At 35.3% G+C, this 14,868-nt stretch overlaps 2 protein-coding genes across 3 annotated transcripts; one reads left to right on the forward strand and one right to left on the reverse strand.

The window, feature by feature from the left end:
• On the forward strand, nt 1-3,955 carry LOC107867051. The gene is made up of 6 exons (XM_016713148.2): nt 1-447; nt 2,117-2,243; nt 2,496-2,635; nt 2,726-2,788; nt 2,887-2,955; nt 3,621-3,955. Exons 1-6 carry the CDS (start codon nt 238-240, stop codon nt 3,690-3,692), a joined length of 681 nt encoding a protein of 226 aa, XP_016568634.1. The 5' UTR covers nt 1-237; the 3' UTR covers nt 3,693-3,955.
• Nucleotides 3,956-7,892: 3,937 nt separating this feature from the next.
• LOC107867052 (pre-mRNA-splicing factor CWC22 homolog) lies at nt 7,893-13,739 on the reverse strand. 2 transcript variants are annotated; one of them, XM_047411238.1, is made up of 8 exons: nt 13,474-13,714; nt 12,267-13,347; nt 11,802-11,991; nt 11,588-11,691; nt 11,386-11,488; nt 10,965-11,266; nt 8,677-8,982; nt 7,893-8,394 (listed from the first exon to the last, which is right to left on the reverse strand). In XM_047411238.1, exons 2-8 carry the CDS (start codon nt 13,323-13,325, stop codon nt 8,050-8,052), a joined length of 2,409 nt encoding a protein of 802 aa, XP_047267194.1. In that variant the 5' UTR covers nt 13,326-13,347; nt 13,474-13,714; the 3' UTR covers nt 7,893-8,049. The 2 variants fall into 2 exon arrangements, with proteins under 2 accessions (XP_047267194.1, XP_047267195.1); XM_047411239.1 differs by lacking the exons at nt 7,893-8,394; nt 8,677-8,982 and adding an exon at nt 9,811-10,032 and having other exon boundaries at nt 12,267-13,739.
• Between the last annotated feature and the right edge of the window lie 1,129 nt (nt 13,740-14,868).

A 14,868-nucleotide genomic window follows, 5' to 3' on the forward strand; every position in this document is an offset into this window, starting at 1 on the left:
TTTCCAAACAATTAAATAAAAATTAAAATAACCCAAAAACACACTCATTTTCTCTCTCTCTCTCTGAAAAAAAATTGTGTTTCTTTATTCAATTTATTTCCCATTTTTCTCCATTTTTTCCTACTATTTTCACTATAAAGATTCATTTTTTTGAACTCTACAATGTATGATCTTTCTTTAATGATCAGTTTTGTTGATTGAATTTTGTGTATTTTGGGAATTTGGAGTTCTGAAAAAATGTTGGAAGCAGTGGAGAGTAGAGTGCATGGAAATGGGTTTAGTAATAATTTACAGAGTTGTGGTGGGGATAGCAGTGAAGAGGAATTATCAGTGTTACCAAGGCATACTAAGGTTATTGTGACTGGTAATAATAGGACTAAGTCTGTACTAGTTGGACTTCAAGGAGTTGTTAAGAAGGCTGTTGGTCTTGGTGGTTGGCATTGGCTGGTAATTATTGTGATTAACTTTGTTTTGGTTTTTGAGTTTGTGGGTTTTTTGGTGTTTGTATTTTGGGAAATGGGGTGGTTTTGAAATTTGAAATTTGGGTTGTGATTAAATTTTTTAATGTGGTTGTTCTTGGTGGTTGGTAGTTGTTATGAACTATATTTGTAAGTTTTGAGTTTTGGGTTTTTATTATTCATGTTCAGGAAAAATGGGTTGTTTTAGATTGGTGAATTTGAGTTTTCAACATATAGATTTTGATTTTTTTGTTTAGGAAAAAAATGGGTTATTCTTGGTTATTTTGTCAAGCTATTCATTGGGTTATTAAACTAAAATGAAAGTTTTGCTTCCTTGTATGATGATTTGTCCATTGTTTTTCTAGCTTGGGTTGTTTATAGAGTGGTGATTTTGAGTTTTCAACTTATAAAGTTTCAATTTTTAGATTTGTATTTTCATGTTTAGGAAAAATGGTGTTGTTTATTGATTAGTGATTTTGAGTTTTCAACTTAAAAAGTTTCAATTCTTTTCTTGTATGATGATTTGTCCTTTTTTTTTTTTTTTTTTTTCTAGCTTGGCTTTTTGTAGATTGGTGATTTTGAGTTTTTAACTTATAAAGTTTCAATCTTTTTAGATTTGTATTCATGTTTAAGAAAAATGGGTTGTTTTTAAAATTTGAGTTTTGGGTTTTCAATGTGGTTGTTCTTAGGGTTTTTGTCAAGTCATTCATTGGGTTCTTGTAAAGCAATGTGGGGTAATACTGAGAAATTTGAGTTTTTGGTTGTTTATAGATTGGTGATTTTGAGTTTTCAGCTCGCAAAGTTTCAATCTTTTTTGTTTGCTCTTTCCAATTCTGCTGCTTTTTTTTAATTTATTTATTTTAAGGCCTCTCATTAGCTCAAAGAATGGAGTTTCATTTCTGTAATTTTCTTTTCATTGATAGATCTCGTGTTTTATGAAGTTCTATTAGGGGATTGACAGTTAAAAACTTAATGATTGCTAATTTGAGTTTCAGAGGCTCAGTGATGGATTCCTTTTTTCTTAACTTTTTCCTTTTAACTAATGTGTTGGAATCTCCAGATTAGAATAATAGAAGCAGCAGAATATAGTAATACTAAGTGATTTCTGTTTTATTAGAATTATCTGTAGATTATTTGTTTGTGAATTTTACTTCCCAGAGATTCTGTTTACTTTTGGGCTCTATTGAATCTTGAAGGTTCAACAGATCTGTCAGTATTAGAACTAATATCCATAGCCATATTTAGTTTGTTTTGTGCAAGTATAAACAAGAAAGGATTTGGTTTATTTTTTGTAATTCACTGTCAACTAGAAGATTCTTTCAGATTAGAAATATTTCTCTTGCTTTGATAACCTTATGATGATTTTGTTGTGAATATGTTGTGCAGAATTAAACATAACTATTATATCATGTATGTGGACAAGCTGATTTACTTGTTTATTTCTTGTCTTTCTTGTTGTTTTTAATCTGACAGAAACACATTAACAAACATTAGTCTAATTTTGTTTTTGTGTTACTGTTCAATGCAAGTAACTTTTTTTTTGGTTTGGGGGGTGGTGGGGTGGGGTTGGGTTTAGTATACTACAAGATATGTAGTGATCTATAGCTACTTGGTCTTTGGAATTCAGCTCATGTTTGGTTTCACCAAAAAAATTGCAGGTTCTTACGAACGGCATAGAGGTGAAGCTGCAGCGGAATGCTTTAAGTGTGCTTGAAGCTCCCACTGGTAATGAGGATGACGATGACCTTGAATTTGAAAACGTCCAGTGGAATGGTTCGGATATGGGTGAGTGCTTAATTTATGATAAGTTATAATGCAATTTAGTTCTTGCCATCAGTATATCTTTTGATTCTTCTATTGTAAGAGAATTTACATAGTAAAATTCTTATAGTAGTTGTTACATAGGATTCTTTATGTTCAGAAACCTTTTTTGCTTTTATCAATTCTGCTAGTTCTTTTTTTCTTTGTTGTGATCATTGTCATTTGGCCCACCCCTTATGTAAAGTAATGTGATTTATTTGCTTTCCATTTCTTTAGCATCCGATGATACACAGAAGTCTCATAGGTCAAGACATCGCACCCATAAATCGTTTGGGTCATCTCACAAGACCATGAGCCGCTCCCTTTCGTGTGACTCACAGTCAAAAGGATCTATTTCTACTCACCGTGGGTCCATGGTATGACACTGTCTTTTTCATAGACATTAATGTGACTTCTCTTTTAAATTTCAATAATCATCTAAAAGAAAAATTTACTTCATCTAACAGAAGGTTGACCTAAGCAAACTTGAGATGGCTGCACTGTGGAGATATTGGCGACACTTTAACCTTGTATGTTGATTACAGTAATTATCAGTTTGTTGATCATCGTTTTTATTATTATGTGAAATTAACTTCATTTCCAACTTCTTTTCTGGCCATGTGAACAGAGGGAAGCCATACCTAACCCCTCGAAGGAGCAACTAATTGATGTTGTCCAAAGGCACTTCACATCTCAGGTACATTCTTGATTATCTGCATGCTGCTGCTGCTGCTGCTGTGTGTTCTTTATTTGATCTATTTTAATGTGATGTTAATCGCGGTTGATATTTTCCTCGCTCTTTCATAAAACATGAGTTTTAGGTATCCTTCCGTACTTCTGTTCATAGTTTTCCTTTCATGTTTCACCATGTTCTTAGTATAAGAAATCTGGTGCTTGTAACTGTGTCAACTTCTGTTAAGTCTGCCATCTAAAGAGTTAATAACTCAAATGGTCACTCAACGTTAAATTTTTATCCCAGAAAGTCACTCAATTTTGGACTTTTATCCCAGAAAGTCACTCAACTTTGATCTTTACTCAGAAAGTCACTCAACTTTCACATTTTATCTCAGAAAGTCACTCAAGTTTCACATTTTTCTCAGAACTGAACATTGAGTGACTTTATGAGTAAAGATCAAAGTTGAGTGATTTTCTGGGATAAAAGTCCAAAGTTGAGTGACCATTTGACTTATTAACTCACCATCTAAGTGATTAGTCAATTTTGGCATAATGTTCTTCCACATTATCGTTCTTGTTACATGTAAACACTTTGTTGGTCCTGTGCTTATGTTATATTATGCTCCCGGTTTTCCAAATTATACACACTACTGACTGCTGCATTTGTCATCTTTCATCCTGGTGAAGCAACTGGACGAGTTGCAGGTAATTGTGGGATTCGTCCAAGCAGCCAAGAGACTCAAGACGGTCTGCAAATGACCCGGGGCAAACTTCTTTTGTCATGCTCCTAACGCTAACCAGTAGTGGTACCTTTGTGTCCACTTGCTATTGCAGTAAAATGTGTAGTATATGTATACTCCTGTTTATCCCTCTTTATGTCTTTGCTTAGTCCTAGTTTTATGTAGATAAATGAAATGCTGAACTAACTCTGGTTGGAATTGGATGTACTTACTTCACATGTATAGTCTGATGTGTGAACTGTTAATCATCATTCAACCAACTGAAATCTTGGTTTGGTATTACTGCCCAAGCTGCTATTTACTCCATTTGAGTTCATTCACACTCGGTCTTAACGTTGCTTTCGCCCCCCTCCGTTGAGTTTTGGTTTACAAACAAGTGATGAAAAACCATCTCTTTCATCGCGCACTCGAACACTGCATAGAAGTGCTTGAGAGTTGTTTTGGCTTATAAGCACCTAAAATGAATCAATCATGTGTATCCCAAAACCATTATGTCACACATCTTTTATCAAAAAGCACTTGGATGATCACCACAGCTTTCCCAGAGACAGCCTGTCCATGTAATTTCTGTAGGATTGCGTTACGCTTTCTTTCATCGAATGGAAGATTCAAGTCAGTTTCCCCCGCAGAACAAAAATAATCTTTGTACCTTGGGCTGAGAAACATTTGCTCAAGCACCGTTGCACTTCTCAGAATATAGAGAACAAAATCCATTTCTGCTTTGGGTCCATAAAATCCACCGTATCTAACTTGTTTTAGTTCGGCGTGACATGTAGGAGATGGAGGAGGCCTTGTACTTCCTCTTAATTCTCGAAGTTTTGCTCACCTGAGATCACGATGAGATTGAGATCAACATGCTGCTAAATAATAACAATTACGACTTGGAATTTAAGCAAAGCAAAGGTAAAAGTAAAATCAAAACAGCCATTAACTAGAGTCTAAAAGAACCATCAATCAATTGATTCGTGCTATTTCTTTGAACACTATACTCTCTACTTACTTAAAATACGATAAATTTCTAGGATTACAAGTCAAATCATTAGGATTCTATCAACTTTGAATCACTAAAGAGTATAACCTAGTTCACCACTAAACAAAATATATTCCAAGTTTTAAAGCATAATTGTCTTTTTATGCAGACTTCAGATTAAGGAAGACCAAAAACTGCACATCATCAGCAAAGAATATCCAAAATATACAAATAACGAAAAGAAGAAGATCATGAAAATGGATAACTCACCACAAAACTCAAATATTGAAGAAGCGGAAAATCACCCAAAAGTCTCTAAAATCGCATGACTGCTCGCAAGTATCAAGCTTAGTTTCCTAAGGTTTCTGAACATCTTCATCTCTGTGGGGTTCTCTATCGGGAAGTAGCTCGTCTGAAATGAAGAAAATAAGGAGAAATAAAAACTCAAGCGATTAGGATACAAGACAATGTTAAATGAATACCTCCTCAGGAATGAATTGGAGGGTTAAAGATTTAACCTGACCAGGCAAATCTACGAAGATATGCAGCAGGGAGATCAATCTCTTTCCCTCCGACGCACTCCAGAATAACAACAGTTGTTACTGTACCAGCGAGTCGTAGCTTATAAGGAAGCTTAGAATCCTCAATAGTTAACTTCTTAAGGTTGGAACACGAGGACAGAATACCCTCCAGATGTCCACTTGTTAACCTAACGCCTCTCAGAGCTTACTAAACCGGACTTTGGGACTTGATAACACCATGCAGTGGGACAAACACAAAGTGTTTCAATGAAGATGCCTGCAAGAGATTCTCAAGAGGAACTCTAAGCAACTTGGTGTGGACGCGGTTGGAGTGAGCAGTAAAGCACTCAAACGAAAGGCTTAATCTTTCGACACCTATCTAGAAATACAACGCACGCAAGAGCTAAGTCTAGCAGGATACGTTCCTGCAAAGCAGCAGTCCAACTCAACTTGAGCCACCCTACGACCAGAATAGAGTTCTAAAAACTTGTATAAAACTATAATGAATTTGAGTTGGTCACCAGTGTAACAGACACAATCGTGTGTTTAAGTGTAATCACCGAACATATCAAGGCATTTGAATCTTAATGCAGGCATAGATGCAAACAGATATTTCCATCTTGTAGATAAAATGCTCGTCCTAGCAGCATCTCGTACTGTCAAATTTCCAAGAATGGAAGACAAAACATCATCTGGTAGCTTACTCAAATAATCCTCCTTTGTGTCATCAACCTCAAAAATGTAAAAAATTTACATACATCAATTGATAAATCCTAATATGAAAGTAGTATAACATACTCTTTGTTCCAAACTCATAAAGATCAGATTTTGCAGATACCTCTTCTTGATTACTTGTTCTTCTTTTCCTGTAGTAATAATTAATCCAAACAGCTATTCCTCCCAATGCCAGCAATGGCAAAATCACTTTTCCTCCTGAACAACAACAACATCAACTTTTTTCCATTACAACAATAACAATATGAATTTAAGTTTTGTTCATTGTCATTGTACAAAATATTTTATACTATAAGATAAACTTGACATGCTATTGCAGGTTATCCGATTTTCTCTTTTTCAATTTTTACTTAAAAAATTAGGTAACGCAGGTCAAGTTTACGTGCACAAAACTTTAACTCTGCAAGAAGAGTTGAAAGAACAACATAAAAAACACCAACTTTTTTCCATTACCACAATAACAACATAGCAGAATTGCAAGAAAGGTAAAATAATCAATATGGCACAATAAAACAACAAATAGTACCGCCACATATAGAACAACATAAAAAACACTACTTTTTTTTTCTTCATAATTCAATAAAATCCAATTGTTGAGGTTAATGGAAGAAATTAAAGCTTCTTTCTTTTTTTTTACCAGGGATGATTCCAATGTGTAATGACATTATCTCTTGTTCAATTTGAGGAAATTAAATTAATTTAATTAAGGACTAAGAACTTGCCCCATGTAATATAGAACAATAGGCGGTTTGCTAACCCAAATAGGTACTCCAAAAAAAAATTCCTTATTTAAAGTTCTAGTCTTTTTAATGTTTAATTATACTTGTTGAAATAAAATCTGTTTGGCTGTTGCAAATTTCTGAGTTTTAGTTGAATCTTTTTTATGTTTAATGATACTTAATGAAATAAAATCTTTTTAGCTGTTGCAAATTTCTGAGTTGGTCTAAACATTGAGTTGATTTGGCTAAATGTGTAGCTCAAAACCTTGTGAAATACTATATGTTATAAAATCTGACCATGATAAAATAAATTCAATTTTGTTCTGTTTGGTTATTTAATAATTTGTTGCAGAAGAAACTAATGAGATTAAAAATTGGTACGAGTAGGAAGGATTGAACTATGACGCATTGTTTAGCTTATTTTGATTTGGTTCAGCTGATGCCAAGTGATCTTTGAGCAGTGATGGTAGTGATTAATTGATGGCAATATATAGTGATGGAATGTACACGGACCTTCTACTTCTGATTGAAATTGATCTATTGCATTGCGACTGAGTTAATTAATTTTTACAGATAGCTTGTAGTGCCAACAACTTAACAAATATTGGTATTGAGTCACATCACAGTTAGATGTACTTACATTAAATGACATATATGTTTCTTTATATGCAGAGAAGCTAAATCATTTATAGAAATCAAGAGAAAGTAGCATTGGTACTAAAGATATGGGACAGGCTGATACTGTATGCCCATATCATCAAGACACACCAACAATTATCAGCTGTCCTAATTTATTTCTTCTTTTCCTAATGTCTGATGTTGAATTTTTCCTTCCTACTATAGTTTATACATCGTCGTTTTCATGGCCCAACTTTGGTCCAAGTGACATTTGGAATCACAAAATTATGTCAATACCGACTGGCTGGCACCCTCTCCGTCCCAAATTAGTTGTCGGTGATTTGAATAAATTTTTGAAGCTAAATTGATTAGATCAAGTCAGTCAATATTCCATATTCCAAAACTATACGACAAGTAGTACAAAAAATCAAAATAAAGAAGGTAAGTGTAACATTGTAAACAAGCAAGTTAGTGTTATGCAGCAAGCAAAACATGGAGGGAGATCTATGAAACTTGTAACACATTTATTCCCCTATACTGTGTATTTCCAGCATAGCAGTATCAGCAGGCATCATCATTTCAAAATTTTTTGAGGTTAAACAAAAAAAGTTCAGGGCTCGACTTGCAGACTGACGCGAAAAAAGAAAGAAGAGAGATACAAGGTTCAATTAGTCAAAACTGAAACTGCACAAATTGTAGTGGATTACAAATACAAAGCAAACGAAAATCTAGTTTTCCGCGGATAATAACACCAACTAACTAGTTCTCAATAGAAATAAAAGTATTCAGATTGCTGCACAGTCTAAGGTCTCTCTATCTTCTTCTCTTCCTCTGCTTCCTTCGACTATCATCACTTTCCTCAGAACTGGAGGATGTCGATTCTGACTCAGATTCTGAAGATTCAGAACTAGATGATCTCCCAGACTCATCAGATTCAGAAACAGGCTTCTGTTGTTGCATGATAAGCCTTGGCATGTTCTTGAGATACTCTCGCATATTCTCGGTAATTCCACCAAGACCGATAGAAGTGAAAAAGTTGATGGCAAACCTTGTATTCTTGGGATTATCTTTCGGGAAAATGGACTCCAAGGATTCTTGCATAGTGGGGTCGTTAAGACGCTCATTCAACAAGCGGATACCTAGGTGCTCTGACATCTCCTGCATAAATGAAACATCTAGAGTGAATTTGAAGCTAACAGAACAGAATAATGCCGTATTACTGCTGATGAGGGTGGTCAGCCAAGCACCCACCGCTTAAAAAAGAAAGGAAAAGCATAAAAACAGGTGGATAAATAGAAAATAGATACTCCAAGAACAACAAATATTTTTAATATAGTAGGGGTTCACAAAAAATTAGGCCAGAAAGATCAAGCGAGCTGTAACTTGCAAAAAAAGAACAGAAAGATAAAGGTGTACAAATAGAGCTCAAATTAGATGTACCTGGAATAGGATCTTGATAAATATACGAGAAGAGGATGTCGTGTCCTCCTCCGTCAGCCGTATATAAGCCAAACAATGCCAAGGCAGAGCATCAGTGCCGAGCAAATGAGCAAAAAACTTGGCCACGTTACGCAGTTTGTTAGTTTCAAGCCGGTGGATCATGGAGTACTGCTGCACAAAACATTTTTCAAAGTTTTCCTGATGAATTTTGTTGATCATGCAAAAACGCTGTCCAAGTAGTCCATAGTAGCGAAGATAAGTCCTTTCCTGACTGCAGCACTCCAATAACATTATGCACAACTCCATCTGCAAGGACGGACCATTATCAGTGTTCTTTTCTTTCTTTAGTAATGGTTTTTAGCAGAACCAAGCGAAGATTATTTCATTAATACAAGCATAGACAACATGCCTCCGGACAAAAATGATTACACAACCACAACAATTTCACTTGAGTCTCCCAGAGAAACCAAGTCAGAATAACAGGCTACAAAAATATGTTACTTATTGACAACGAAGAAGTAAAGAAGTCAAAATTAATATATACCAAAACATAATAATTATCCTGATGTGGACTCTATCCAGTGTCCTCAAATATTATCACTCATCATCTAATATTTCCCTGAATTGACTGTCAATCAACATAAGAAAGTTCAATATCCTCTTTACCTCTTTTAGGTATTGGTGGTTTGGCAAAGTTAAGTGCTAGTTGTCACAAAGTGGCTAAGTGCTTAGCCAGAGGAAGAGCAAAGAAAATACAACCTTAATCCTTGTAGATAACACACACAACATGCAAGAAATGGAGTCGTATCAGGATAACAACTGAAATTCATCATTGAGAATTTGGTTCTAAGAAGTAAGCTTGAAGCACATAGTAATAGATTGACCTAACTAATGTGTAGCTATCCAATGTTCTTTTCTTTTTAAACTGATTCAGAAATTGACTCTTTTCAAATTCGATAAATTGGTTGATCGTATATTTCATTATAGTTCTATGATTCAGAGTATCCTTTCCTGATTAATACTAAGCAGAAACCAATGCATTGGTAGAGAGAGAGAGAGAGAGAGAAGCCGACTGAAACTCAGTACCCTTCAGCATCAAGCCAAAGCAACAATATATGGGGAATTGGATAAAAGTTGGAAAAAGAGTACTCCTGATCTTATAAAGAAAATAGTCAACTCCTGCAAATGCTTTTTTCCTTCCATATAACAGTCCAAGACCAGGAACAAAGGTGCAATTTCCAAAAACTCTCCCATTTTTTTTATTGCGCTGGATGTTCTACATGCGAACTTGTATTAGCTGGAACTGTGTACTGCTTGTATACAGGAGTGTTTTCCATTATTCATAATACTATGTACCTGTTTTTGGTCAACATAATAATATGTATGTTACAAAAGAGCTAATATTAGCTGGAACATGTATGGAATAGTTCAAAGCAACCTTGCAGTGAAGTAGCAGGTGACTTGTGTCCTCCCCATAACATTTATGCGTGAAACATGAGCTAATTAATTCCTTAAATTATCAATGGTAGAAATTGCACTATTGGCTAAATGAATCTCTACCTCCACCGACCACAGGATGTTAGCTGGAACTGTGTAGTGAGTACAGCTTGTATACAGGAGTGTTTTCCATTATTCATAATATTATGTACCTCTTTTTTTGGTCAACATAGTATTATGTACCTTAGAAAAGAACTAATATTAGCTGAAACATGTATGGACTAGTCCCAAGCAACCTTGTAGTGAAGTAGTGTCCTCCCCATGACATTTATACGTGAACCATGAGCCAATTAGTTCCCGAAATTATCAATGCTGGAAATTGCACTATTGGCTAAATGAATCTCTACCTCCACCAAACACAGGATAAGCCAATTACATGATTCCCTGCTTCCATTGTCACCTCTGTTCCTCCACCATCAGTTTAACAGAATCCAGACAAATTGTTCTATGGATGTACGATTGAAAGTAATGCTCCTATTGTTATCCACACCACATATGAGGAAAAAATCAGATACAACTAAAGCTCAAATATTGGTTCTCTTTATTTGTATTCAGAAACTAATTTTTCCTAGACCTTTTTTAAGTCAATAACCTTTTTCTGTTTAACTTTACCCTATTAATGTAATGAAGACCATATCAAAAGCAACATTACAATCCTTCCAAACTCAAAGCACATGAAAATTCACATACAGATCAATCCATGTGAGCATACACACAGTTCCACTAAGGACATGGCCCAACAGGAGTAGAACAACGCAAAAAGAAAGAAAGAAAGAGATAATGATACCAACCTCCTGACCAGGCTCTAGTTTAATTTTCAACAATTTATGTCCTGCTTCTTCAAAGTCAACACTAGACATAATCGTAAGGTAGATCGTTCTCCGAAGGTTGATTAAGTTTGTCTCGGTTTCGTCCTTTATTTTCATTTGCTCCTCATCCTCTTCTTCAGACTCTTCATCTTCATCTTCATCTTCATCCTCTGACTCTGCACCTGAATCTTCTCCTCCCTCAGATTCTTCACCAAGTATTGCCTTCTTTAATTCTTCATACTTCCTTTCATTTTCTAAGAAATTAGGATCTGGCTTGAAAATATCTGAGCACAGAAAACAAACATTAAAAATCAGAATTCAATATAATTACTCCACCAACAAAATAGCCACCAAAAGAAATCCATTATAGAGATACTGCAATAAAATCCATCATAAGACGTACCTAAAGCAATTTCTGGATCTATTGTGTCTGAGAGAGAGACTTCATGGGTTAATTGATCTTCCTGCTCAACAAGGTCAAGCTCTGGGCGCACAGCTTGGTAACCCTGCGGAGGTTGCATGTAAGAAATCTAACATTTCTTCTTGCTTTTATAAATACGGGATCAAAATTTTTCTTCTTGCTTAGAAAAAAAGACAAGACTCACCTGAAACTTTGCTTTTCGCAATGCAAAGAGGCTTTCAATTAAGAACTGAACCCGTTTATCTATTTCTCCTTCATGAAGTATACCGCGGAACCGCTCAAAGATTCCTATTTAAATGCAAAAAGGGTATTAGCATGACAAATACAGCAAACCTTTTTATAGATAAACTAAAATGTAGTTGTGAATATTAAACAACGATCTTTCAAGGTGTACTCACCATGCAATCCTCGTGGACAGAGGTCCTGAAGCATTGAACCACACTCTGTAACAAACCCAACTGCAACTTCAACACTATCATCTGTAGGTTTCTCCAACAAAACTGTAAGTAGTTCGAGAGCAATAAGCTCGTGAACAATTTGCTGGTTTACAAGGTGAGCAATAAATTTGACAGCTGCTAACAGCTGAGGCTGCAAGAGTCAATGATTGAGGGTAAGACATATTATGAAAAAGATTCTGATTTTTGAAATAGTAATTAGACTAAATGGCACAATAACCTCCTCCACCCTCTCTTGTTTCCCATGCAGTCATAATCTAAAAGTAGGATTTCCAAGCATCTCTGTTACACCCAAATAGACTGTCTGTTCTTGGCCGTACAAACAGCAATAATTTACAACGACAATACAGTATGTTGAACAAATAAAAAGAAAGAAGAACTGCAAGCATGAAAGCAAGAGATACGAACCTTATCATTACGTTTATAAGCTCTTTGCAGCTGCAGTATGATCCTTCTTAGCAACAGATCACCCACTTCTGGGAACTTGGTATTAACCACTGCTACTAAAGCAGCAAACACATCAGTAAAACCGGGAGAAGCCATTTGGGACTTCATACAGGATCTACAGAAAAGACCCCTCCCGCGGATTAAATTCTCCGCAAACAGCTCTGGAATAATGTTTTTGAGGTTCGCTGCATTAACTTTATTCACCAGCCCATTGATACTTTTCCTCAGAGCATCCCAAGTCATCCTCTGGTACTCAACGCTGCTCTTGTCCTGAACTTCCTTCATCATTCTAGCCAATTTGAACGGCGGAATGTAAACACCCCCACTCCTGCCCAACTTTGCTAAGTCCGTAGTCGAATCACCATCTTGGTTTTGCACCTTGGAATCCTCATTGGCTTTAACAGCCCCGTCCTCTTGTGCACTGTCTTTCCTATTTTTCTCTTTTCCATACTTATCATCTCCAACCCTTTGCCTTGTATCCTTTCTATTATCATCATTACCTTCTTTACCATCATTATACCGATCAAGCCTGTCCCTGAATTCGCGCTCATCGTTCCTTCTCTTATGCAACTTTTCATCATCATCTTCCCGTCGCTTCCTCTCCTTCCTATCATCACTTTCGCCTTCATGTCTTCTCCTCCTCTTTCTCTTATCATCCCTTTCATCATCATCATCAACTCGTGTTTCGTTCTTTCTCCTCCTATCCCTCCTATCATCCCTTTCATCATCATTCTCTTTACGCACATCTTTTCTCCTCCTCTCCACCCTATCACCACCATCTTCATCTTCATCTCGCCTTTCACGCCTCAAAGCCTCTCTTTCATCATCATCATCATCACTATCATCCCTATTCCCACGCCGCCTTCTTTCCCTCTTATCATCCCTATCATTACCCTCACCCGCATCATCACTCTCGCGACGTTCCGTTCTTCGCCTTCTCTCCCTCCTATCCTCCCATTCACCATCAATTCTTCTATCCCTTCTACTACGGTGCCCATTCTCACTCAAATCCGTCTCCATAATACTTACTCAATAAACTCCGCTAACAATTACAGATTCAATAAGCACATACACAATGTCTAAATTACACTACTTATCAGAAAAAAAAACAAAAAAACACAGAGAGTAAAATCTAGGGTTTTATTGAAGAACAGGCAATTACACCTACCAAAATTGGGAGGAGAAACTACAAAGCAAAACGCCGAATCGTATGGAGAAGATCTGAACGGAACCCTTTTCAGCTACAGCTCAGAGAATTTGGGGGAAAAGAGGAGGGCGCTAAATTATAAATATCACAACTTTAGGACTTTTTTCAAACAGTATATGAAATATTCCAGTCGGCCGATGGCCTATTGAAAATAACTTAGATCTTCACCAGATTGGTTAAGACTGCAGGAAAATTTTATGGTGGAAGAGGTGCACCATGTTGTAGTTGTGAGAGGCTGTTACACATGGCGTGGTGGACCCTATCCATTTATTATTACTTCCCTCAATTCTTATTTATCATCATTTTTTCTTTTTTCACCTTATTTTTTTAAAGTTTTTTCCACTTTATTAATTTATTAATTTTTTAAGTTTTCTTTAATTTACTTCCTCAATTTTTAATAATCATCATTATTTTATGTGATTTTAAAAAAAATATATTAGTTACATTCTAAGTAGCCGTTTGGTCATAAAAATTATTTTCATTTTTAAAAAATTATTTCACTTTAGTGAGAACAATGAAAACAAAATGCATTTTGCCATGAAATTTTCAAATACAATTTCGAAATTGTATTTGAAAAAGTGAAAACTATGTTTTACTTATTTTCACTTTTTTCACTCATACCTCTCTCCCAAAATTTTAAAAACACCTTTAATTTATATTCATGGTCAAACACAACTCCAACCCCAACTCCAACTTCAATTTCAACTCCAACTCCGAAAAATTAGAATTCTCATGGCCAAACAAGGCCTAAATTTCTCAAGTATTTCTCTCTTTTTTATACTATATTGATATCTCGCGAGATTTACGACTAGGGATAAAGATGAAAATAAATAAATAATTATATCTTAATTTTATTAAATAACAAGTATTAAGAAAATTTTGATCCAGATTAAGTTTGTTGTTTGTTGTTAAGGAAAAATATAACTTCTCTTTCTTGTTTACTACATTCAGTTTTGATCTAGACTAATTTTTTAGTTTATCTATGTCACGGATAATGTATTTTAAGTGATGAGGGTTTAGATAATTATGAAAATTAATTAGTTGGTGTCCCTACGTTTTAGTTTTATTAATCCCCGTACGTTACTAATTAGTTGTATTCCTTACTAAAAATAAATATATCTTAATACTTGATGTCTAATAAAATCAAAACATAATTACTCATTCTTAATTAGTTATCGTCCTTGCTAAAAATATATATTTCTTAATACTTGTATTTAATATAATCGAGACATAGGATTTTTAGAAAAAACTTAAAATATTATTAGAAAAAACTCTAAAACCTTTTTTGAAAAATAAAAATAAAAATTGGCGAAGGGTAAGGGTGGGGGGTGGGGGGAGCTAATTAGGGTCATGAGT

Source organism: Capsicum annuum, chromosome 4, assembly GCF_002878395.1.
Source record: "Capsicum annuum cultivar UCD-10X-F1 chromosome 4, UCD10Xv1.1, whole genome shotgun sequence".
NCBI lineage: Eukaryota > Viridiplantae > Streptophyta > Magnoliopsida > Solanales > Solanaceae > Capsicum > Capsicum annuum.